At 39.3% G+C, this 26,836-nt stretch overlaps 1 protein-coding gene across 1 annotated transcript; it reads right to left on the reverse strand.

The window, feature by feature from the left end:
* Positions 1–7,989: 7,989 nt before the first annotated feature.
* Positions 7,990–16,107, reverse strand: LOC148072422 (protocadherin-10). The gene is made up of 4 exons (XM_087799226.1): positions 13,348–16,107; positions 10,092–10,150; positions 9,894–10,021; positions 7,990–8,922 (listed from the first exon to the last, which is right to left on the reverse strand). The coding sequence occupies exons 1-4, from the start codon at positions 15,871–15,873 to the stop codon at positions 8,594–8,596; spliced, it is 3,042 nt and encodes a 1,013-aa protein (XP_087655352.1). The 5' UTR covers positions 15,874–16,107; the 3' UTR covers positions 7,990–8,593.
* Positions 16,108–26,836: the final 10,729 nt, after the last annotated feature.

Raw genomic sequence — 26,836 nt, forward strand, 5'->3', positions numbered from 1 at the left:
CTTATTTTAAGATGGTCTTGCAACATGAAAAGGTTGATGTACCAGCCAGAATGGGGCAAATGTAACCAAGAATATGTGTAGTTTCTGCCTCCATACCATTCCTTCTTTAACCACATTGAATTTTTTTTTTTAGAATTTTGTTGGAAGGTTTACGATCGGTCTTCACTAAACCAGCTCTCCTTCCTGGATCAATGACACTGTAAAGTTGATGAAAACATGAGCTCTAATGAAGATGACGGTATCTGAATTCAATAGGGTTCAAAAAAGGAAAAGTATGAAGGCAAAGACTAAACATATTCATGGTTACATTTGAACCTCTCTGGCCTAGAACTTCAACTTTTGCACATTGCAAGACTGTTAGTTACTCGTTGAACAAACATATTTCCTGATCATAACAACGTTGTTTGACAAATTATCAATTACTTTCTAAAGGTACTGTCTACCATTGCTTCATCTAATCTTTATTCCTCTCAAGCACTCGAGCAATTGTTGACATTGTTTTCCTGAACTCTCACCTGAATTTCAACTTCACGGCATTGGTTGCGATGACCGTATCAACAAGAAGCTTTCTTGGACATCTGTAAAAAAACGTCCTCTTCCTCTTGCAGGTGCCAACTATGCATCCTACATATAGTACAGGAATATGACACAGAATACAGTCGTCACTAGTTTCCAACTTACAGTTGATTTAAGAAATGTATTATTATTTTATTTTGTAAAAGCTGGCTCAATACAGTAGGAGCATGTCTCACCTGTTAGTTTGAGCAACCGTTGAAAGCCCAAAGTGATGAACCCTCAAACCAGCGTCTCTATGATTCACCAAAAGCTAATTTACTGTGATTTCAATGGATGCCAGAGGTTTTGGTCTTTTTCTATCATTTCTAATGAAGTCAAAATAAGATTACCTGAATACATTTTCAGCTGATAACTTCACACAGTTAATGGTAATCTTGTCTTATTTTTACTGTCAATATTTTGCTATGATTTTCAATGGATACATTTAATGTGGAAATTCCCATTGTTTTTTCTCCTATAATTTTGTTTTCAGGGTTACTTTAACTGTGATAGCATTAGGAAAATGTCCAGTTAAAACATAGTGTTTAGAAGTTGTGAACCAGGGAATGAAATACATGTCAGTGACTGTTCATGTCGCTTCAGTTATGATTAATCTGCATTAGCAATCGATTCAAACTGCAAATAATGATTTTTAAATAACATGGGGAAAATCTGGCGGAGGAGTCTTAAGACACAAGTTCACAAGTTAAATAGTTGTTATTCTTACTTCTTAGAAAGAGAGACAAGAGCTTTTAAACAACCTTGAGTATTGCCTTAAAAATGTTTTTTTTATAAAAGATCTGTCATCAGTGATTGACTGATGTATTTCTTTTTTAATGTAACTGCACATTGTCCTTTGAAATAAATAAACTGAAACTGAAACTAAAAATATAATAACTAATGCATTTCAACACATAATGTAATGTAATAAACTTTCTTTTTATAAATATACTCGGAAACTGCTTTAAACTTCTGTAAACTGATTTAACTCTTGATAAGCCCATGACTTTTTCCTCTGTTTTTGTCATTTTGTGTCTATTTATTGCTTTTACCAGCATCTTTATTAAGAATTAAAAGGCATATAAAATGATATTTTTTGCATATTAAGTAGTATTATATTTATAAGTATATAGTGCCTTTGCTCTGGAATCAACGTTGACCATTTTTACCCCTTGTGTTATCTCAGGGTAAGGTGACCCAAATGCCCTAAAACAAAAGTGTTTAAGGGTATCCCTTGTGTTGTCTCTGTTCTCCTTTGACCCATATACAATTCAAGGATACCACAAACAGATTTGTTTTCAGGCCTTCGGGTCACTTTGACCCAGAGAAAACACAAGGGTTTTGTTTTTGCCACTGTACCAACATTATATGGATCTAGTTATCATAGTAAATTAAATGATTATCATAAATGCTCGGCCAGTCCCTCCATATTTTGTTTGTTACTTATGAGTTATTTGATTATTTATTACTTCACTTTTTGTTAAAGAAGGAATATTATTTGATATTTCTTCTAAGTTTCATTTTGTTGCACCTACTTATGGTTCCACGCACACGACTCAGGACCAGAGGAGAGAAATCTTTTCAGGCTGTTGCTCCTAAGCTTTGGAACGATCTTCTCTCTCTTTGCTCTTGATGGATCTACTGACTCCTTTAAGAAACATCTTAAGACGTTTCTATTTGTTCAGGCTTTTCCTTGAATTTCTCGAACTCCTGTGTTGTTCTCAGTATTATCTTGATCTTTAAAGTATTTACTTTTTTGAGTATTGTTTTGTTTGTCTAAGCGCTTTGTGACCCTGGTCTCGAAAAGCGTTATATAAATAAATATTACTTAGTTACTTACTTGTGTTGATGTTTATTTCCTTTCTTTTTCATAACAGGCACCATGTGTTTTACAGTTTACTCCTCAGTCTTCTGTGGCATCACAGTCTTGACGTGACGGATCAAGTCAGGAGTTCAATAGACGTGTGTTTATACTCGTGGTCCTGGTTAGATTTACAAATCTGCCATCTACTGTTTGTGTTTCCTTTACTCCTCTGATGGTCTGAAGAAGAGATCGGCGAAATGAAAACAATCCTTATCATGATTTGGACAATTTTATATGACGATAACGATATACGATTATATATATTTTAATAGAATAACTTGAAAACATTCTGTCCAACATCCTTTAGTTACTGCTTCCTTTTTTCTCTTCCTTGTTGTCACTTTACCATAACTTCAGTAGTAGATGCCAATAATGGTACCTTTTTCTGACACCATTTCTATTCTGTAATTAGAAGAAATGACCCTGTACATTTTAAGTACAATACTTTATTTAAAAATAAACCGCACCAACAATTATTTTCCATTTAAGGGGGGTTTGTTAAATTTGTTTTCTTATTGATGTGAAAAAAACAAAACCAACAACTACTGTCTATTGAAAGTGTTGAGTAGCCTTCAAGTATAATAACAAATAAATAACAATAAAGGTGCAAATAACAGAACCTATATCTATTATAACTTAAAGTTTAAAAAAGAAAATGTTTTTGTCTAACAAATGTGTGAATAATGGTGAATGGTTAACTATGCACTTTGTCAACCTTCGCACTCTGAAAAAAGGGAAGATCATCAAATAAATATCACGTAAAAAAAAGACTCTAGCTTAATAGAAAAATATTTTTATATTTTTCTTAATATTTTTATTCAGTCATTTACTAAAACCTTTATATCTCCTTGACCACAACAGTAATGGGCAGTAAATCCACATCACAAATTAAAAACATGTATTCGTTTCTATCTTGTGCATCTTTTTTTTGTTATAATCTATGTAATATCTTATTAGTACTTTTAAATATCTCTGAATCTAAGGCACTGATGGGCCCCACAATTCAGGCTTTCGAGTCACCTTGACCCTGAGATAACACAAGTATTAATCAATATTTTCACTCAATATTTGTTAAGATGTTCTACTACCGCCATATCAACAATAATTTATAGAAGGTGTTTCTTTTTTAAAAACTGTTTGTCATTTTGAAATGAACTTTAACTGTGCAGCCCTTATAATAATAAGGTTATTGTTTTCAATGGTTTTAATTATTTATATGAATCCAGTCTAAACTTTGTTGGTTTTCAAAAAAACTGACGCATAGAGAAATTGATTTCGCTTAAAATGGATTCTATTTATAATGATGTTGAAGATGTCCATGTAAGCTGCAGGTTCAACTACTGTAATGATCTTTATGTTCGTCAAGTGCTGTTCTAACCACCTCCAGCTGGTGTGGAACACACCTGCTCATCTGCTGATCCACACCTGCTCATCTGCTGATCCACACCTGCTCATCTGCTGATCCACACCTGCTCATCTGCTGATCCACACCTGCTCATCTGCTGATCCACACCTGCTCATCTGCTGATCCACACCTGCTCATCTGCTGATCCACACCTGCTCATCTGCTGATCCACACCTGCTCATCTGCTGATCCACACCTGCTCATCTGCTGATCCACACCTGCTCATCTGCTGATCCACACCTGCTCATCTGCTGATCCACACCTGCTCATCTGCTGATCCACACCTGATCATCTGCTGATCCACACCTGCTCATCTGCTGATCCACACCTGCTCATCTGCTGATCCACACCTGCTCATCTGCTGATCCACACCTGCTCATCTGCTGATCCACACCTGCTCATCTGCTGATCCACACAATTCCACTGTGCGTCTGCTATAAGTCAGACCTCAGAGCGACCTTGCTTTCTCAGCTGCTGCCCTCTGGCTGTGAAACACTATGCTGATGAAACTACGTCTGACAACGAAAGAGCTTTTTATAGAACTGCTGAAACACACTTTCAGTTATTGGCTCCTGGATTAAATTAAATATTTATTTTCCATTTTAATTTTTAATTTTTATTAGATTTTTCTACCTTTTAATGAGCACTTTCTGCTCTGAATAGTGTTTTGTAGTAGATTATTTTTTTCTTTTTAAATAATTGTGTGCACTAGATACTTTGGTCGAACTAGATCTTCTGTTTCATGGAATAAATCATTTAAAACTAAATGTCCAGGTTGAGTTTCACTGATCCTTAGTCTCGTGTTTAATACATACTAAAAAAGCTAATTCTATTTAAATCTACTTGTCTTTTGAAAAACATTAAAATCATAAACGTTTTTGCCTCAAAATATTCGTTCCTGTGAAGATTAAAAAAAAAACATATATATATATATATATATATATATATATATATATATTATATTCTAATAATGTATATAATAAAAAACTACTGAGGGGTTGTTGTACTGGTCATAATTGACATGTCCTGAATTTAACATTGATGGCTCCAGACATCTCTTGTCATTACTTTCAAAATTGTTTTAGTTTATTAATTCAATTCAATTCAATTATATTTAAAGTGTCTTATCATAACAAAGTTATCTCAAGACACTATACAGTTGAAATAAGACTACAGTTGATTAAGGAAAAATAGATCCCAGCAATTCAACAAAGAGCAAGAAGCAAAACACTGTACAGTGAGCTATGGCGAGGAAAAACTTCCTTTTAGAAGGCAGAAACCTCGAGCGGAACCAGACTCAGACTCATCATTAACGTCAAATTATAATTAAAAAATGACAAAAGTTCACAGCACACCTTTCACCAATTGTTTCCTTATCAAAGTTAAATGTACAAAGCGCCACCTACTGGTCATCCAAGTGTGAATCACTACACAAATCATTGAAAGGATCTTACAATATGTTTACATTTTCTTGCCCGTATATATATATATTACTGCTAATAGGGTTAGACCTTTATACATATTTTACACGTTTGCATTAGGAACATTAAATCATATGCGTTAAATTAATTACTTGTGCGTCTAATCTGAGCTGCCAAGAAGGTTTTTATAGGCAGGAAGGAGATTGAAATACGTCTGCTTACAATATATTTGTACTGAAATATAGTGAGGAACGTTTAAAAAAACAAGATTTCAACTGAAACTCTCTTACAGTGTTTCCAAACAATTAATTTTAACTTTAGTGCGTCTCTTTTCTGCAACAAATGTCAGTAAAAGAAATCTTTGGAGAAAATAAAAGTTCTATATTATCATGATATTAATAAATAATATAGAAACTTTATTGATTCGTTATTATTTTTTATATTCGCATTTCCTGTTGGTCATTAATATGTGGATCTGTGACGTCAACAGAGGCGGTCCGGTGTCTGCCAATAGAAAAAAAGAAAACGTTCCAGCGCTGAAAGAGAAGTCTTATTTATTCTGTGGACAAGTGCGTCCTCTAGTGACCATAAGGAGGTACTACGTTTTTTAACCCACCAGACCAAACAAAACGATATTTATCTTCGTCTAATCGAAAACATTTATATTCAGAGAAGCAAACGTTCAAACCCTTATTGACTCTTTTGTGTATTAAAAAACATTGTCTGTGGTATTTATATTAAATATTAGGTTCAGTGGTTGTTGTTGACGCTACAATATATTGTAAGACTTTTAAAGCCACATTTGTTGTAATCGTTGTATGTTTTTAAAAGTATTCCCACTCAGGAATTCCTCCTCATCATTCTTTATATAAACGTTTTCTTCCATTCTTATAAACTTCGCTTTATACAATAGTGTTTCTTACTCAATGATGCCATCTGCCGGTGATGTATTTAACTAGAATCTGTCCGTCAGTGTTTTTATTTGTGTTTTAACTATTTTGTACGGCGAGGAAAACATAATGATTTGAATGTCGGTGAATTCATTTGATTTTTTAATTATTTGGGGAATTTTTGTGGGACTGGCCGTGCCCTTTGACCTCTCACAGTTAAACATAAGCTATTTATTAAGACAGTCCGATGACTTAACCATGTATTTATTTTAATTCATTAATCATTAAGTGTTACTCGGGATTTCGCCATTAAGCAAAAATATAAAATAACTACATATAATGTCTTCACATGAGTCCAGCTTTATATATTGATTCGCAGACAAGGGCGCCCTCTTGTGTTCAGATCAAAAACTCGTCATAACTAGCTCAGAACATTTCAGCACCATGACAGTGGACAGCTCCTTTCTCTGGTCAGCGATAAGGCTGAAGAAGTTACTGCTGTGTGTTCTAGAAACATAGATGTTCAGTTTAGTGTTGGATAAAGATGTTTTTTACATGACACTTTAATAGAACAACGGGAGCTCAGAATTGAGTCTCAACTGAGGGCAAGCATGTCGTTTTTCTTTATGCTCGAAGATCCTGAAATAACTTTTTTTTCCTTTAGTCTTCATTCAAGATCTACTTCTATTTCAGGAGCTCATCACATCCTACCTCCAGCTGACCCACATACCATCTCTCCGACGTCCCCGTGGATCGTCTAACCCGGCAGAAGGTTGGTGCTATCCCCTCACCGCTCTCTAAGGATGCTTTTATTAATGAAATAATTTCCAATCTGAGCCCATCTAACGACCTAATTACTGCAACTAGTTCTGGGTAGTTTTTTTTTATCTTGTGAATTTATTGCCTGAAAAGAAAGTTGTTAAAGGGCACAGGGAGAAAATCTGTTGCCCTCTAGCTCACAACCAGGTGTGGCATTTGAAAATGACACCCCCAACCCCGCTCTGCACTCCAGTTCATAATCTTAATTAAAGTGATATTTCGGGAGAGGATGCTCTGTTTGTTCAGTTAATGAACCTCACTATTCTCCGAGGGCACATGGTAATCCAAGTGCTCCGATTAGCATATGTTAGCATTTTACTATGTTTATTCCTCCTGCGGAAAACAGCTTACAAGGGCAAAAAGCTCTCGTACTTGATATGAGTGGAACTTTTCTTTCTACAAATACTACTGACTAATTATGGAGCTCTTGGCACTGAAGTTCAACAATATACTCAGGCAGGATTGTTGTTTGTTTGTGTTTCTGTTATGTAAACTGCCAATAAACATCTTTAAATAAGTGAGAAAAAGTAATTGTATATATCTTAGACAAATATATGTATATATATATCTATATATGCCAACGTTTCAACACTTCAATTGTATTTTTTTGTGTGTCACAAGTATATTAAAATAAATATGTTTAGTTCTGAAATATCTGTACATGTAACGCAACCATCATTTTGTTTAATGATTTAAGTAAATATATAATCGGTAAATAAAGTTGTATATAAATTAGTTTCTGTATGTTTTTCCCTTTTGTTTTTTTTCCTCACAATTTTTATATTTCCTTAAGATGGCAATTTATTTTCTTTTACAATATTTACTGTGATCTTAATCTCAATTTAATGGTGAGTTTTAAACCGTCTTTTAATTATATTATCTATTTTTAATGGATTTATTTTATGACTCGGTCCCATAGATGGCTTTTTAAAATGTTGCCCTTTTTTGACCCGGAAAAACAACATGTTTAGAAACAGAAGAATAATTGTTTCAACTTGTAATAGTGCAGGAAAGAATGAAAGAATGAATCCAGTGTAAGATATGAAAAAATATTTATTTCTCTAAACGGATACAGTACACATGTAACCCAGTTTGCTGCCTCTGTGAGTTTGCATATACATGATGATGACATATTCACATGAATGAGGATGTTAGCAACGACAGACATGAAACCACGATGAAGTTGTCCGAGTTATAATGCTGTAAATATAGATGTTTTCTTTGATTGTCAATAAAATAACAACAAATGAATAAAAGTGATTATAATATCTCTTTAGCGCGTAGCTTAGCTCTCAGTTTATTTTCGTTTTATCTCGGTTTTTCATTGCATTACGAATGAAAAAGGCTGATTTTCTTCCACTTAAATGGAGGTTTTTGTGTTTTTTGTATTTGACAATTTCATTGAGATGTGATTAAATAGTTGCAGCGAATGTTCAGCCCGAGTTTGAGCTGCAGCTTTGATAACGACGGAACAGGAATGGACTCATTTATTACATTAAATGTCACAAGAATACACACTTTAAAAGTCAGTTGTCACACAGCTGCGATCACATCACCGCTCGTGTGTCTCATGGTCCTTCCCATGATTCTTTTACAATGAAACTTGTCCATCGTCGTCGTCCTCTGGAGGGGGAAGGGGTCAGTCATTGTACAGATCGTTATTAATAATGGCAGCCTCCCCCTGGGGAGACATCTGAAGGCGCCTCTTTTTGCCAAAGGTGGAGAAGGAGTTGTAGACGTCCAGCTCGCTCCGCTGGACCGCGGGCCTCAGCGTGCAGAAGCCCGACGGCGTCCCAGGAATGTACATGTTGTGGTGATAGTCGGGCGGCGGGTGAGGGTGAGGGTGTGGGTGAGGGTGAGGGTGAGGGTGAGGGGGGATGGAGGGCTGTTGCTGTTGGGGTGGGGGTGTGCATCGTGGTGTCCAGGGTCTGGAGGAAAGTCCACTCGCTGAGGGCGACATCTTGTATTCTGAGGATTCATCAGAGAGACAAGAATTATTTTTTTGATTCATCAGTTACATCTATAAGAAACTATGGAACTTCTATTCATCAATTCATTTTCTCATTCTTGGGTTGCTCCTTATTATAAGTGAACAAATATCACATCAACAAACCACATCTTTCAGTATTTATCTGCATTTTTTTAACGACTAAACTTTTGATTTCCTGTTACTTTTCTCCTCAGAGTGATGTGACCTTTAATGATTCAACCTTCTAGCCTGAAATATGAACCTTTTATTACATTTTTGTCAAGAGGTTTTCAAAGATGTATGAATGCTGTCTGGTTCAATAAAGGATTTGAAAAGTTTCCTGATATTTTCTTTTATGCACAAGGACTACATTTTTATTTTAATCAAAAAACATTTTTTAAACTCTTATCTCTTGGTCAGGGTGACCCGAAGGCCTGAAAAAACTAATTAAAAATGTGTTTGTGGTATCCCTTGTGTTGTCTCTGGGTCAAGTTCAACGTCCTCCACCACTGCATATGTATTTATGGAAGCCAGTGAGGTCAGAGACAACACAAGGGATCCCACAAACACGTTTGTTTTCAGGCGTTCGGGTCACGTTGACCCAGAGACAACACAAGGGATCTCACAAACACATTTGTTTTCAGGCATTCCGGTCATCTTGACCCTGAGATAACACATGAGATACCACAAACACATTTGTTTTCAGGCATTCCGGTCATCTTGACCCTGAGATAACACATGAGATACCACAAACACATTTGTTTTCAGGCATTCCGGTCATCTTGACCCTGAGATAACACATGAGATACCACAAACACATTTGTTTTCAGGCATTCCGGTCATCTTGACCCTGAGATAACACAGGGGGCACCACAAACGCATTGGTTTCCGGACCTCCGGGTCACCTTGACCCTGGGATAACACAAGGGAAACCACAAACACATTTGTTTTTTCCATTTTGTTGTGTTACCTTTCCCTCCTTTCACGCGCGAGCCCCAGGTCCAGTACTGTCCGGGGGTCATGGACGTGACGTAGTTCTCCGGGTCGGCCTGCAACGCCTTCCTCATGAGCGTCCCGTCCATGTTGATGGAGTTGTAGCTGAAATAAACAGAAGGTGATGAGTCAGCAACTTGATTTTTACAATTGTATTTATTTATTTATTTTTTACCTTTTGATGGAGGAGTTCTGGTTCTTGGTCAGAGACCAGTCGGTGTTCGGCTGCTTCAGCTGCGAAAGAAGGAGACATTTGTCCGTCAGTAGTGACGCCTTCAAGACCTCTTAAAAAATGACCACACAAATCAGGATAACGTCTTTTTCCCCCCCCTAGTGATTGATGGCGTTCCTGCGTCAGATTGTGCTCGGATGAATCGCTGCTGCCACCACGTGGAGGCAGAGCTGCTTTGTCAAGAACCGTTGCCTTCAGCGATGACTCGCCTGTCACTTAGTTTTGCTTTTATCCTCCCTGCCACTGAAGGAGGGGTGAAGGAGGGCATCCGAGTGATATTTATTCCCGGCTTTGCATCTCATAGTACGGATTCCACGCTCTATTAATTCCCTTAAAGTTGTTAACAAGAGAAAAAGCCATGTAAGTGTATTATTAGAATCGGTATTCAAAATACACTGTTTGCCAGCCACGCTACAAAAACCAATTAGAACCCCACCGGGATGAAGGGAAACATGATTTTAATCTTCAAAGGAAAACGAGCCAGGGAGAAAATTAAGAAAATTACACATGCCATTGTTTTTGTGGGTTTTATGCATCATTTTTCTTACATTAATATTTACACGGCGATCCTCCAGCAAAGATTTTTAATTAAAACCCCCCAAAAAAAACCCTCTGTGGAAAGTTCACAGTGCTATGAGCTATTTTTTGCTCAGATGAACTCACGATGCAGGTCAAGGTTAAATCAGGGATTTTTTAAGGTCAGCATTAACCCCGGAAACCATAGAGATGTTTTTACCCTCGGCCCTCTCTGGTTCTGCCAGGATGAGCAATAGTTATGACCCGGTTGCAAGGTCACACAAACTAAAAAAAAACCTTTTTTTTTCTCTTTGTTGAACACGTTCAAGAACTTTTGTTGGAAACTTTTCTTGAGGAAAATATCGATTCATCATATTTTAGGGAAGAAACTCAAAAATTCTAATGCCTTGAAAAACTTTTCATTCATTCATTTCATTTCAAAAACTATTTTTGTTTAGATGCTAATTAATCAAATTCAAATGTTAATGATTTATGTAATAGTTTAAAAAAAATGAAAAATTGCTACTGATCCTGGAGCAGCCATTTTAACACCATTATTCAAAAATAATGTGAATTTTGTTTTAGCAAAAGAACATTTTTTTCTTCAGTGTTCAATACAAAGAAGTCGCTGCTGCTTTTGACGTTTGTTTTATGGAACTTTGAAAGACTCTTGAATGGAGACAATCTGCTATGAACAGACAGGAAAAAACTAAATAAAATGTATGTTGTACGACTTATGTACCTTTACTGGACAAACATTAAGAGTTTCTGATTGGATCATATATTATAATTGTTGTTTTTTTTGTTTGTTTGTTTAGTGCTAGGTAGTTTTTTGTGTTTATCTATAAAAGTATTGTATTATGTTTTTATGTTTTGGACCGTGGACTATGTTATGCTTGTCTCTTTTTGAAAAAGAATTATGTAAAAAATGTGTCTAATGGCTTTTATTTTCATTTTTACTTGTATTCTTGAAATTCTTGTTATTGGAATAAAGAGAAAATAACGAAATAAAATACCACAGGGCTCCTAATGTGACTCATAACCTTCAGCACTATTCATTTATTTTTCTTAATTATTACGAATGATATTATATGTCTACCGTTTTAATTTGCCTTTGATTTTTTTTTTGTGTATTTATCAAAGTATTCTTGTCTGGTTGATGAAGAATGGTAAAATAAATTCTTTAAAAATATAAAGAAAGTGAACTAACCAGGGGAAGTGACTCATAACCTTCAGCCTGTGCTGGTGGGCTCAGAGTCACGAGCTGACTCGTACTTTAGACTCCAGGCATGTCTGCGAATATTACGACTATAGAGTATCTGCCACACATGTTCCCAACTCAACAGTATGAATCGTGACATTCACTTGTCAAGGAAGTTTTGACACGAAAGCCACCATTTTCTTCTACTTCGTTGATGGTTTCACATGCAAAGTTGGTGAAAATATCTATATTTCTTTGTATAAAAGCGTCAGTTGACCTTGACATTAAACCTTAATGAAGCCAGTTATATTATATTTCCATCAGTGCTTTAAATTCCTGACCCGCTTCACCGACGAGCTCGGGCCACAGTCACCTGGAGAAACGAGCCGATTGCTTCGGCTAATTGGAGTGCCGGCCCTGACGGCTGGCTGTTGGCAGCTCACTCACATTTCTTCATTCAGCTGTTTCCTCCTCCTCTGACGTGACATTGACATGACACCACCGGGTGAGTAAGAAAGTCAATTAAGTATGAAGGACACTTGTTCCTCCTCATGGCCTCGAAATCCCCGATGTAGCCGGAGGTGTGTGAGTGTGAGTGTGTATATGTGTGTGTGTGAGAGAGAGACAGTGACCGATATGACATTTCTCAGTCTGCCTGCTGGAGTCGTGTATCAAAGCTTCCAATGACAACCGGGAGACAATAATGAGCAACGCACACGTATTCACGCGCCGCTGCTCCTTCCTCTGGAATTAAAGACTGCCTCCTTAGACGTCCTGTCTCCTTAAATTCTCCTTTTCTTTGTCTCCCGCTTCACACCCACCCCTGCTGATAAAAGTGACTCCACATCTCTGTCTTTCCTCAGAGAACGGCGAGCGATCTACAGGCGGCCCACGTCTCCGTCCAGCTATGTCCTTGCTCTGCCCCCTCCTCCCTCCTCCCCTCTGTGTCCTTCCCTGTCTCCCCAAAACCAGCCATTTGCCATTTTTCATCAATAATGGACAGCTAGTCCCCCTTGTGAATACAGCACATTGTGTCTGGTATAATGGGTCGGATGCGTTTGCCCTTGAGGCGCAGTTCTAGTGAGGCTATCTGCCCTATATTGTTACTCCAGCAACAATGGGGCTGAGATATAAACCCTCCGACTGACACAAGAGTGAACGATAATCTCCTCACATGACACTCATAACCTTGACTTTTTTTTTTTTCTTTCAAGATCCGACACCAATAGGAGGATTTATCTCAATGAACTTCTTCCCTTGGATTTGATCATATGGAGCTGTCGTTAACAATTAAAAACGGAATTGACATCGTCTCGTTCCAGCGCCATCCAATTAGGATTGACATTTTAATAAAGCTCGTCGGGCACTTTATAGTGAGTGTGTGTGTGTGTGTGGGGGGGTGGGGGGGGGGGTCGACTGACTGACTGACACATGACCTTCACTGTGAATGTCACCGTCTCACACGAGCACGTCTCACTCTACCTCGTTAGGGGTCGTCGCTCCGTTGTTCACGGATCCACTCTGAGGCGCGTTCCAGGAGTTGTCGGCGCTCAGCGCCTCGTTGTTGTTCCGGGGTACGGGGTCCGGGCTGCACGGCTTCAGGAACATGAAGTCACTTTTGGCGGACTCGGGGGTCAGGCAGACTTTGTAGCAGTAGGACTGCGAGAGGCTGCTGCCCCCCCCGTTCACCTCCATGCAGTTGGTGGGCACTTTGGCCGCCGAGGAGATCTGCAGGTTGATGTTGGACTTCTTGAAGACCTCCGGGGGCGGCTCGGGCTGGAACCCCCCGCAGCAGCAGCAGGCGAAGGGGGGGAGGTTGTACCCGCTGATGGTCTCTCTGTCCTTGTAGCACTTGATCGCCGCCAGCACGATGATCGCCACCAGGAAAATTAAAGAAATGGTGCTCAGTGACACGATGAGATAGAGCGCGAGGTTGGAGGGGGGGTGCAGGTTGAGGGAGGGGTCTCCGAAGTCCGACAGGGACTCGGGGACCGTGTCCACCACGGTGAGGATGATGGAGACGGTGGCGGAGAGAGGCGGCTGCCCGTTGTCCTTCACCAGCACCACCAGCCTTTGTCTCGTGGCGTCTCTGTCCACCAGGCGGCGGATGGTCCGGATCTCCCCGGTGTAGAGGGCCACGCTGATCAGCCCCGGGTCCGTGGCTTGGAGCACCTGGTAGGACAGGCGCGAGTTCTGACCCGCGTCCGCGTCCAGCGCCGTTATCTTGCCCACCAGGTAGCCGGCGTCCACCGACCGGGGCACGACCTCTGTGGCCACGGTGCCGTTCTTGGGAAGCGGGGACACGATGATGGGCGCGTTGTCGTTCTGGTCCAGAACGAAGACGTTGACTGTGACATTGCTGGCCAGGGGCGGGAAACCCGCGTCCTGCGCCTGGACCAGGATCTGAAAGTTTCGAAGTTGTTCGTAGTCGAAGGAGCGCAGTGCGTAAATGTTGCCGTTGTCCGAGTTGATGGAGACGTAAGTGGACACTGGCATGCCCTGGATCTGACCGTCCACGATCGAGTAGGACAGATACGCGTTCTGGTTAGAATCCGGGTCGAACGCTGTGACCGTGCAGATGGAAGCGCCCGGGGCGTTATTCTCCGTCACATACACCGTGTACGAGGGCTGGGAGAACCGAGGGGGGTTGTCGTTGATGTCGGACACTTGGACCAGAATGGTCTTCCTGGTGGACAGGGACGGGGAGCCCAGATCTTTGGCCGAAAGTGTGATGTTGTACTCGGGCACAGTCTCCCGGTCCAAATGTTCACTCGTCACCAGAGTGTAATAGTTTTTGAAAGACGTGTGGAGCTGGAACGGAACGTTATTCGGGATCTGACAGTCCACCATCCCGTTCTCTCCCGAGTCCCGGTCCATGACGCTGATGACGGCGATCACGGTGCCGGGCGTCGCGTCCTCCTGGACCGGGGTGGACACCGAGGTGAGGATGACTTCTGGCGCGTTATCATTGACGTCCAGGATGTCCACCAGGACCTTGCTGTGCACGGCCACCGCCGAGGGTCCGCGGTCCCGCGCCTGCACGTACAGCTCGTACACGCTCGCCTTCTCATAATCCACGACCCCCTTCACGCGGATCTCACCCGTGTACGGATCCACGCCGAACAACTCGCGCACTTTGAGCGGCGCGTGTCCGCTGAACGCGTAGGTCACCTCTCCGTTCGATCCCTCGTCCAGGTCCGAGGCGTTCAGCTTCAGAACCAGCGTCCCTCTCGGCGCGTTCTCCACCAGACTCGCCCGGTACACGGAGCGATCGAACACGGGCACGTTGTCGTTGGCGTCCAGCACCGTGATCGTGATCACCGCCGTGCCCGAGTGTTCCGGCGACCCGCCGTCGAACGCCGTCAGAACCATCTCGTGCTTCTTCTGCTGCTCCCGGTCCAGCGGCGTGTCCAGAACCAACTCCGCGAACTTGCTCCCGTCGTTGCGCGTCTGGACGTTGAGGACGAAGTGCTCGTTCGCGCTCAGCTGGTACGAGCGCAGAGAGTTGCTGCTCACGTCCTGGTCCTGTGCGCTCTCGATGGGGAACCGGGACCCGGGAGCCGCCGATTCCGTGATGTCGATGTTAAACTCACTCCACGGAAAACTGGGAGAATTATCGTTGACGTCCAGGATCTCCACCTCCACCCTGTACAGCTCCAGCGGGTTCTCGATGACAACTTGTAAATGCAGGAAACAGCTCGGGCTCCGCTCGCACAGATCCTCCCTGTCGATCTTCTCGTTGACGAACAGAATTCCATTCTCCAGGTTCACCTCCAAGTACTGCCTCTTGGCTCCGGAGACGATCCTGAAGCGACGCGCGGAGAGTTTGGCGACGTCCAGACCCAGATCCTCCGCGATGTTCCCCACGAAGGCGCCGTGTTCCAACTCTTCTGGGATGGAGTATCGGATCTGCGCGAGAACCAGGTCCACGACACACGCGCACAGAAGCAAACATATGACCAGTCCCGTCACTGGCACCCAGCTGCCTCTGTGGAGTCTCTGATCCATCCCTGCTGCGCGCGTAAAACACCTCAAACTGGCATCATTCGCCTCTTAAGAGTCGAGGGAGGGAGAAGAAAAAATAAATCCAGAGTAAAGTAACTTCACAGGAGCCACATTCGGATGGACGTGGGAGGTGTGATCACCTGTCTCCGTCAACATGCGCCTCACTCGCGGAGTCTGAGCCGCGAAGACTCGCACTTTGATTTTCCACTGTATTAGACACTCCGAGGAGCTGGTGGGGAGGTGTGTGTGTGTGTGTCCGGGAGAGAGAGGGAGAGAGAGAGAGAGAGAGGGAGAGGGAGGGATGGAGAGAGGCAGCGGGAGGGAGGGAGAGGGAAAAAAAAGGGGAGCGAGGAGAGGAGGGGGTTTGTTCATCTCAGCTCAGTGTTGGAGGACGCAGACACCAAGTGCGAGTCTAATCACTGTAGACGTTTAACCCGTTCATCATCCCCGTCTGATCCTCTGACCCATCAAGGAGAGCAGAAGGCGTGAGAGCGAGATCTTGTGCACGTTTGCACCATACAAGCAAGAGTCCAACTTAAGTGGCTCATTAAAGCCCAACTTCTATTTGCCTCAGCCACACATTTACTATAAATATTTGAAGGATTAATCATAGGATTTTTCTATTAATAGAACATCTCAGAGTTTCAAGAGGTATTTCAGACACTTTTTCAAAGCGTCGCGTTTAAGATGAGCTGGAAGATGAAGTGCAAAATTAGATTTGAATCCTGAGCGTCGCTCGGCAGTGGCTCGTGCTGCACACAGGTCAGATTGCAGACGACCCTTCTGAATATCACCTGATAGCGCTTCTCTCACCAGCCGGGAGGCTCTTCGCTTCAGCCCAGTAAAAACCTGATCACGTATTGAGGCTTTCTTTCCACCCCTCGGGTGTCAACAATGTCCCGAGTCACGATAAATCTAGAAAAGAACAGTTAAGTGAAGAATAGTTTATTCAAAACAAGTATGGAGGAATCATTAAAACCAGACAATAAATCCAGAAGTGCAGTGCAATACGACAATATGTTTGATTAACTATGTTTTTAGGAGAAAATTCATAGATAGAATCCAACAGGAGTCTCAGGGCCGGCCCTCTCAATAGGCGGAGGAAGTAGCCCCTAATGCAGACCTCGGCATAGTGAAAACTGTATGTTTGTGGCCCTCAGGACGTCAAAGTACAAACAAACAATTATTATTTAGAATTTCTACCTATTTTTTATGTCTCTAAATGTATAATAAATAGTTTTTGTTTCAGTACTTTTTCTGCCATTTTTTTTTTTTTATCATTTTTGTGTTTAGTGTCCCTCAAAAAGATGAAATGAGTTATTTAGCTTGATTTTATTACTTCATGTTATACTTTTCGCTCATTTATTTTCGCTTGATGGTCCCTCACAACAGCTATTGTATAAAACTGGGCCCCTGAGGTAAAACCCCAACTAGATCCCGTAACAAGGACCTATTCTTCCACCTCTAGAATTGAACTCGCAACCACTAGTCGTCATATCACTATTGTCGATTGAGCAATAAAATCTAAATATTGTCATCTTTAAAATGATTTATTTTGTTAATTGTTTGCTGTAATTTTCGGCATTATTTGAAGTTTTTTGGTTTCACCTTGTTGTTACCGGAGCTGGACTGATGAGCAGCCATACAACATGAATTACTAATCATCTAAAGCCAGAGAACACTATCAAAATCTAGCTGCTTCTGATACCTAAACACGAACCAATCATTTAAAGTTTCTCTGAAAAGAAAATTCTGTTTACAAACAAACTAGTGAATCAACAAGACAAATTAAACGAGCCACTCCTTGACAGATGTAATTAAAGAGCCTGAGGCGAATGACGTGACTGTTGTTTTGATTGAATATTAATGAATATAAATAGCTCAGTGAGATTTAGTTTCTCCTCAGTTTATTCACAAGCATCTTAAATAAAAATGGAGCAAAAATATTTATATTTAATATATGTTTTGGCCACGTGGTTAAATATATACTTGTATTTACACCCATATCTGGAGTATAATTACTGGGTTTTTCATGTATGTATTTGATCATATACTTTACTTATACGGTTCATTTTTTAGCATTTGAAGTGTCATTGGTGGCAAAGATCGGACGAAAGTTGGCATTGCTCGCAACACACACAAAAAACTAAAATCTCAGACGGTAAACTGATTGGCTCGTGGCCTGAGAAGTTGCGGGTTCAATCCCAGCCCTGGATAAGATTGTGTCCTTGAGCAAAACACTTAAATTCCTCCTGATGGTGAGCTGCGTCACAGCCTACTCCCATCAGTATTAATGGGTAGAAATTGTCCTCATAAATATAAATGATTTGATCAGTTTTTGAGTTATTTTGCAAATGAAGAGACAGGTTTTCATACGAGCACTCAAACAAATCAGTGGACAAACGCGTCATTAATCAGGACAAACACACAAACAAATATTTGGCGTGTTCAGCTGGAGTCCGATTTAAAACGGTGTATGCATCACAAGATTACATTTACGTGAGCATGTATCAACATAATCAACATGAAAGCAACGTCACAAAGTCTTAATCGCACTTGTCTCTAATCAGGTATTATGGGATGGATTAAAATGAATATCCTGTGACTGGCGTGTTTGCGACGGCGGACAAAGAAGCAGTAAAAAAAAAAAAAAACCTGACAGTAATCCCGGAGGAATAGACGGAACAAAGGTGTAAAACATTACACTTTTAGAGCCGTCAGTCGGCGAGTAATGGGAGTTAATCCTGGTCAGTTGAATCAAGCAGAGACGGGGGAGGGTGAGGGGGGGGGGGGGAGACAGTGAGGGGGGCGAGCAAAGGATGCTTTTGTGGATTGGGGTTCGTCTCCAGACTGACACGAGTGGCATCCTAATCTAAATGGTGGCTTAGAATGTGAAGTCTCTTTTTAGGACTGACGACACAGTTTTGCGCCCGCAGGCAGCGCCGGGCTTGTTAGCAAAGCAGAGAGAGACGAGGAAGAGAGAAAATGAAAAACGTTTTTTCAGAGCTGAGAATATTCGTGAGAATAAACCTCCACGGGATTCGAGCTTTGCTTTTACACTTTCCTCGTCTCAATAAATGCATTTATTTGTTGCGGAATGGTTGAAAAAAAAAGAGGAAAAAAAATGGTGCTGAAGTTGGTATAATAAAGGCTCCAAAAAGGCTTTTAACAATGTAAGTTCCATGTTTTGTTTTTGTTGGCGTTCATAAATTATTTATCGGCACTCAAACAATAACAGGGTTCACGTGGATGTGGGCTAAGTGGTTTCTATTTTTACTAATGGCTTTGTTTGTGATTATAAGACTGGAGCGTGTCCAAGGGGCCCCTGAGAAGATGGTGTCTCGTCCCTGATGTTAATACATGGACAAAAAACTGACCAAAAACTGTTTCAACCGAGAAGAATCTCTAAATTTATGGAAATGATGTCACAACACAATCTGGAGTTTATAATCCATGCGTTTGTTTCTTCTTGTTTAGATTATTGTAACAGTTTATTTTGTGTCTAAACAAGAAGGATCTGTTTATATCTTTCATATTTAATTCATATTAAATAATCATTGACTCTCTTTAGAATCCAAGTGCTCAGTTATTCGTCAGGTCCTGCAGGTCAAGTCGACACTCACACTGAGTCTGGTTCAAGGACAAGGACAGACATCTGTGTAAGTCGACTAAAAAAAGAGTTTCTCTCTAGAAGACATCAACTACAGTAAAATTCCACAACCAACACATGAGACGGCCATCTTAGTGTGTTTGCACAAATGACTAGAGGCGTTTGCCTGAATATTCATACTGCAGTTCATACTAAACTCTGCAGCCAGAATTCTGAGCCGCTCTAGTAGAAGAACTCACATTTCTCCTTAAAACTCTTCACTGGCTGCCAGTTTCTTTCGGGATCAACTTTAAAATTCTCGTTCTTACTTTCAGAGCTATTCATGGTCAGATCTTCCATCAGTGATCTGATCCAGACTTACACCCCAGCTCGGGCTCTGAGGTCTGTGGATCAGAATCTACTGATGGTTCCTGAACTTCAGGACCAGAGGAGAGAAATCAATGATTCAAATTAATTTTTAATCAAATGAATGACTGTTGCTCTTAAGCTTTGGAACCATCTCTGTGTTTGATGATCTACTGACTCCTTCAAGAACCATCTCTGTGTTTGATGATCTACTGACTCCTTCAAGAAACATCTGTGTTTGATGATCTACTGACTCCTTCAAGAAACATCTGTGTTTGATGATCTACTGACTCCTTCAAGAAACATCTGTGTTTGATGATCTACTGACTCCTTCAAGAAACATCTGTGTTTGATGATCTACTTACTCCTTCAAGAAACATCTGTGTTTGATGATCTACTGACTCCTTCAAGAAACATCTGTGTTTGATGATCTACTGACTCCTTCAAGAAACATGTGTGTTTGATGATCTACTGACTCCTTCAAGAAACATCTGTGTTTGATGATCTACTGACTCCTTCAAGAAACATCTGTGTTTGATGATCTACTGACTCCTTCAAGAAACATCTGTGTTTGATGATCTACTGACTCCTTCAAGAAACATCTGTGTTTGATGATCTACTGACTCCTTCAAGAAACATCTGTGTTTGATGATCTACTGACTCCTTCAAGAAACATCTGTGTTTGATGATCTACTGACTCCTTCAAGAAACATCTGTGTTTGATGATCTACTGACTCCTTCAAGAAACATCTGTGTTTGATGATCTACTGACTCCTTCAAGAAACATCTGTGTTTGATGATCTACTGACTCCTTCAAGAAACATCTGTGTTTGATGATCTACTGACTCCTTCAAGAAACATCTGTGTTTGATGATCTACTGACTCCTTCAAGAAACATCTGTGTTTGATGTTCTACTGACTCCTTCAAGAAACATCTGTGTTTGATGATCTACTGACTCCTTCAAGAAACATCTGTGTTTGATGATCTACTGACTCCTTCAAGAAACATCTGTGTTTGATGATCTACTGACTCCTTCAAGAAACATCTGTGTTTGATGATCTACTGACTCCTTCAAGAAACATCTCAAGACATTTTTATTCAAAGTTTTTCCTGATTTTCTTGGACTTCTTTGTTTGTCTGATGTCTTGACCTTGTAGAATGTAGAGGTTTTAAATCAGTCGGTATTTCTAACTGTGTATAGTTTTTGATTGTTGAAGCGCTTTGTGACCCTGGTCCAGAAACTTACTTACTTGATTGTGTCTCATCGACTACTAAGCTTTTAAATCTATGAATCTTTGACTCTTGTACATGATGTATATGAGACAATATTTATACCATTAATCTGCTTAAAAGGTTAAGATTTTAAGTGAATTACTGTTAATAACGGACACACATTTTCCCGACGATGCTTCTAATCCGTGTGTGTGATATTGTCCTCGTGGGTTTGTGTTGTTACATCAATTTCTATTAAGGGGAGGACTTAGGTTTGATCCCTTAAATCCCGGATGTCGAACTCAATCACACAAAAGGGACATATTTTTTTTCAGAAGGGTCGTCTTGCCAAAACATTCTCTGGTACAGGAAGTGGGAGATTTTGATGTTGTCATTAAAAATGTATTACTTTAAAGATCAGTTTAAAACTTAATGCGGGTCTGTACGATCTGTTCCTTATCTTATCTTTAACACCAGCATCTTTGTAGATCACAATATCAACAATAACATCAATTTAATTTTTTTTAAATGTGTTTTCTTCTGTTATTATGTTCAATTTCTCTATTAGGGAAAGTTAATGCAGGCATTGTGTGACATTTTCTCGTTCATGGTTCATCAGGACACACGGAAAAAAGAGAAACTCTCGGCCGATTATCGAACATTCCAGGCTTAACAGGGTTAAACGACCGAAGGAAATTGTCCATTAGTCGGTGACTGTGAAGGCATTTGGACCAATTAAAACGCATTTGGAGCTCATTAAACATCTAAAGGTCAGGAATTACACTGAGAAATGAGAATATTTATCCGCTGTTTACACTTTTTTTTTTCTTGTCTTAAAAATGCAGTAAATGGTCAAAAACATCCGTAGTAGCCTCGTTAGCGTTAGCAAGTTTAGTTTAAAAATCGTATTTAAATGATTAATTTCATCCAGAAGGTTGATTAATGATGCATATTTGAATGTAATTTTCAGTTTTTTTTTGGAAAAATGTATTAATTTGAATCTATCAATACTGGATGTTAGTGAGCTGCTTGGAAGAGGTCTACACGGTGCTTTTCTAGTTTTTGTATCTAGTTTCTTTTTAATTGGTGTAAAAGTTTTTTCATGGTTATCTGCCTCAAATAATGAATATTTTTCCAGAAAAATACGTTCCTGACACTGGAGTGTTTCCGCGAACGCGTTCCTCGCAGAAGTTTTCTCTGATCTCCTCGACAAACAAACACAAACCCTCCTCCCCCCTTTCTTTTTTTTCAAGAAATCCTCAGGTTTTAAATAAGCAGAAAACACAATCTGCTGGCAGACTTAACCTCCAGCAGATGGTTAAGCTTCAATGATTACATTTCTGGACAAGAAAAAAAAAAACCACACCAGCGCCAGTTCCATTGCTTTTCCCTTCTTTTTAATTAACGGAGTGAAGGATTAGAGTGAAGCTATCCGGGATCAACCGTTCTCCGACCGAAGAATACAAATGTTTTGTGATAAATAATCCCGCAGCGCCGCGGCCCAGAGTCCCTCGGTGCCTGTTACATTAACATGCATTACACGCAGCATTAAGCTGCTCTCATCCGCTGCGATCAACTCATTGTCCGACAGAGACAGCACTGTTACTTTCTCTGAACCACCTGACCATGACCTTTGACCCCCACCCCCCCCCCCCCACCCTTCAGCTGCCACGTCTTCCTTCCCGGAGAGACAAAGCCAGCGAGGCTGGAACCTCTCTGTGACCTTCCACCACTAACTGAGCTGCGTCTTCGGTCACATTTGACATTGAATCATATGCTGACGAATAAATAAAATAGTCTGTTTATATGATCCTCGGGCGTATGTCGCCACCTGCTGTCTGTTTGCTGTAAGTGTTTGTAAACCGCTTCTTCCGTGGTCACGTCTTTGAATATAAAACTAAATAAATAATGTATTTAACCATAAAATTGTCAACAAGACGACGTGTTTTACTAGGAGTGTAAGAGAAGAATGTTTGTGGTTTGAAATCATGTCTTATATTTATTATAGCTCTTCCATGATTTACATTTCAATGAAGTATAATATATATATATATATATTTATTTACTTTTACAATTACTTCTAAATAATATGTTTTGGTGAAATTAAATATTCTGATCGCTAGATATCATCAGTCATTGAGTCCTTCAAGGCTAAAGGAACAATGAAATCCCGAGGAGGTGACTGAGGACGAGAGGATACAATGACTCCAGCAGCTTTGGACATAGTTTGTTTTTAAAACAAATGAAAGCAGTTAAGACTTTGTCAAGAGTCATGTGGTCTGTAAATACGACAACACCAGAGTCAAGTACTGGACAATACTACAAATATATACTTGTTACTACACTATCACAACACCAGAGTCAAGTACTGGACAATACTACACATATATACTTGTTACTACTCTATCACAACACCAGAGTCAAGTACTGGACAATACTACATATATATACTTGTTACTACACTATCACAACACCAGAGTCAAGTACTGGACAATACTACACATATATACTTGTTACTACTCTATCACAACACCAGAGTCAAGTACTGGACAATACTACACATATATACTTGTTACTACACTATCACAACACCAGAGTCAAGTACTGGACAATACTACACATATATACTTGTTACTACTCTATCACAACACCAGAGTCAAGTACTGGACAATACTACACATATATACTTGTTACTACACTATCACAACACCAGAGTCAAGTACTGGACAATACTACACATATATACTTGTTACTACTCTATCACAACACCAGAGTCAAGTACTGGACAATACTACACATATATACTTGTTACTACTCTATCACAACACCAGAGTCAAGTACTGGACAATACTACACATATATACTTGTTACTACACTATCACAACACCAGAGTCAAGTACTCCACAATACTACACATATATACTTGTTACTACTCTATCACAACACCAGAGTCAAGTACTCCACAATACTACACATATATACTTGTTACTACACTATCACAACACCAGAGTCAAGTACTCCACAATACTACACATATATACTTGTTACTACACTATCACAACACCAGAGTCAAGTCCTCCACAATACTACACATATATACTTGTTACTACTCTATCACAACACCAGAGTCAAGTACTCCACAATACTACACATATATACTTGTTACTACACTATCACAACACCAGAGTCAAGTACTCCACAATACTACACATATATACTTGTTACTACACTATCACAACACCAGAGTCAAGTACTCCACAATACTACACATATATACTTGTTACTACTCTATCACAACACCAGAGTCAAGTACTCCACAATACTACACATATATACTTGTTACTACACTATCACAACACCAGAGTCAAGTACTCCACAATACTACACATATATACTTGTTACTACACTATCACAACACCAGAGTCAAGTCCTCCACAATACTACACATATATAAAAAATACTTTAAATATATTTTCAACTCATTAGATTTATATGTATATTGTCTATTTTATATTTAAATAAAATAAATAAGTAGGATTACGGGGACAAAAGGTTGCTTCATGGGAGTCTTTGAGAAATTTTTTCGTTGCACATAAATACTCATAATAAGAAATAAGTTTCCGTCATATTGTCAGTATTACATCGCACAGCTTGTCCTGATGAAACTCATTTCAAAATCTTCACCTAATACTTTCATCGTATTCTCAACTGGGGGTCAGAGGATTATCCTCTTAATATCTAAACCAGACATCTGTTGGTTTGTGTTAAACTAGTGGTGAAGCCAAGAGTACATGGAACTTACATTGTGTCCAGAAATACACAGTTCGATTCTGATCCAGAGATGATTGTCTATCGATTAATTATTTCTTATTCATGGTTAATGGGAAGTTTTCCGTTTGCGACCCTAGCCTGCCATCTACTGGATGATTTGTAGAACGACAGCGAAAACAAACGTATTTATTAAAGCCGTTTTTATTTTTGAATTATATTTTAAAGTATTTAACCTTCATGTTGTTTATTTAACGTGTACTATTCATTGACCTCTTTTTATTCTTTTTTCTTTTTTTTTTAAATATCTGTTCCAGGGCTGTGATATTATTATTGTTGACTATTAAAAAATAAAAATGTTTTCATTAAAAACAACAGCAAATAATGATACGAGTTTGACTTCAACTTAACTATGTTGATGAATTGTTCTGTTACATCAGACCTAAATTTATAAAACATATACTGGCATCAGTATATTTTCTTGCTTTAGTCAATATATTTTCTTCTGTTTAGCGCAGTCAAGGGGCCACATTTATCTGAATCTGTGCGGCCCTCATGAAACAAAACTGTTGTTATTTTAATGCAATAAATAATTAAATAATGTTAGTTTCACAAAAAATAGTCCAATAAACAAAAATTGACCGTGAACATCTTCTGTCATTTTACCAACATATTAAAAATTGACTTAATTGTCTCGTTTCAATACTTTTGTCCGAGATTAAAGAAACAGAAACTATTTTTAAAAGTTGTGATTCATTATATCTGACTTTATGCAGCGTCAAAGAACAAACCACTCAAAGAAAATCTTCCTAAATATTCGACAAAGAAATATTTTGACAAAGAAATAAATTCCCCTTTGATCTACTTCATAAAACTCAAGACAGGACGACGACAAAATTAGGTCAAACTTGAAGGGTCAGAATTGAAGATGATGGTTTTTATTCTTTATATTAATGTGATGTGACGTTGACAATATATGTATTTTAAAATATAAAAATTGATAAATTTCGTTTTGTCTTCTATTGAACCTCGTCAAGCATTAAGAAATCAACAATTTAAAAAGTTAAAAAGTCAAATGTGTGACCGATAATCACACACGACACAGAAATAGACTTTTATATATGTAGAGTATTTACAAATAATAAGTATTTAACCTGACAGAGGAGGACGATCACAGAAGAGAAGTTAAAGATGTTGGATTGACGTCAAATTCAAGAACACAAAAAACATGAAGGGAAGTTACCCTCAATGATAGATTTTATAACTAGTTATAGAAACGAATATTTGTACGTATTTTGTTGAATAACTGCCATAATATATTTATTATGTTTAAGACGTTTTGTCTAACTATGAAGGTAGCAAAGGAAACAAACTACAAGATTAAAAACATTTTTTTAGGGGACAATTGAAGTTTGTGTTTGATTATTAAAGTGAAATGTTTATAAAACTAAAATAAACGAAAAAGTAAATGCTCAAAATATTTAAAAAAAAATCAAAATTAATTAAAAAAAACACAACAACTAAGCGATGTATTGATTATGATCTATAATAATTTATTGGTCAGCAGGAGGCAGTATTGTGTTTGTTTTTGTTTTTTTTGTAATTTGAACACAAAACTTGATTTTACAAAAAGGTTCATGTAAACATAAAATCTAAAGTTAGTTAAATAGATGCTATTTTGAGTTAAATAAATATTGTTAATGAACACAATTAATAAATATATCGATAAATTCAAGAATCCATTGACGGTCTATCTATAGTGACCAGTTTTTTTTTGCAAGGAACATGTTTTTCATCCAAACTTATAACCGCAATGACGCTCTGTGACCAACAGATGGAGCCAGATCACTATAATCACCAGTCAACCTGCTGCTGCAGCGTCAGAGCCGCAGACGTGATATTAATACTGCTAAATACTCTGTGATCCTGACATATGTAGAAGGCCTTAGCTGCAACACGAGCCCCTTTTAGCCGCCGTGTAGATGTTTTACAAATGATTTGTGACGTTTCCTCAGCAGTATTTCTGATGA

This window comes from Callionymus lyra, chromosome 9 (genome assembly GCF_982586985.1).
Source record: "Callionymus lyra chromosome 9, fCalLyr1.hap1.1, whole genome shotgun sequence".
NCBI classification, from domain to species: Eukaryota; Metazoa; Chordata; class Actinopteri; order Syngnathiformes; family Callionymidae; genus Callionymus; species Callionymus lyra.

Bases quoted from the DNA above. Each gene is read 5' to 3' on its own strand.
- LOC148072422 (XM_087799226.1), bottom strand. From the start codon at position 15,873: ATGGATCAGAGACTCCACAGAGGCAGCTGGGTGCCAGTGACGGGACTG. The intron at 10,022-10,091 runs GTAAAAAATAAA...TGTTTATTTCAG, and splicing joins CAGAACTCCTCCATCAAAAG to CTACAACTCCATCAACATGG. The intron at 8,923-9,893 runs GTAACACAACAA...ATGAATCCTCAG, and splicing joins GCGCGTGAAAGGAGGGAAAG to AATACAAGATGTCGCCCTCA.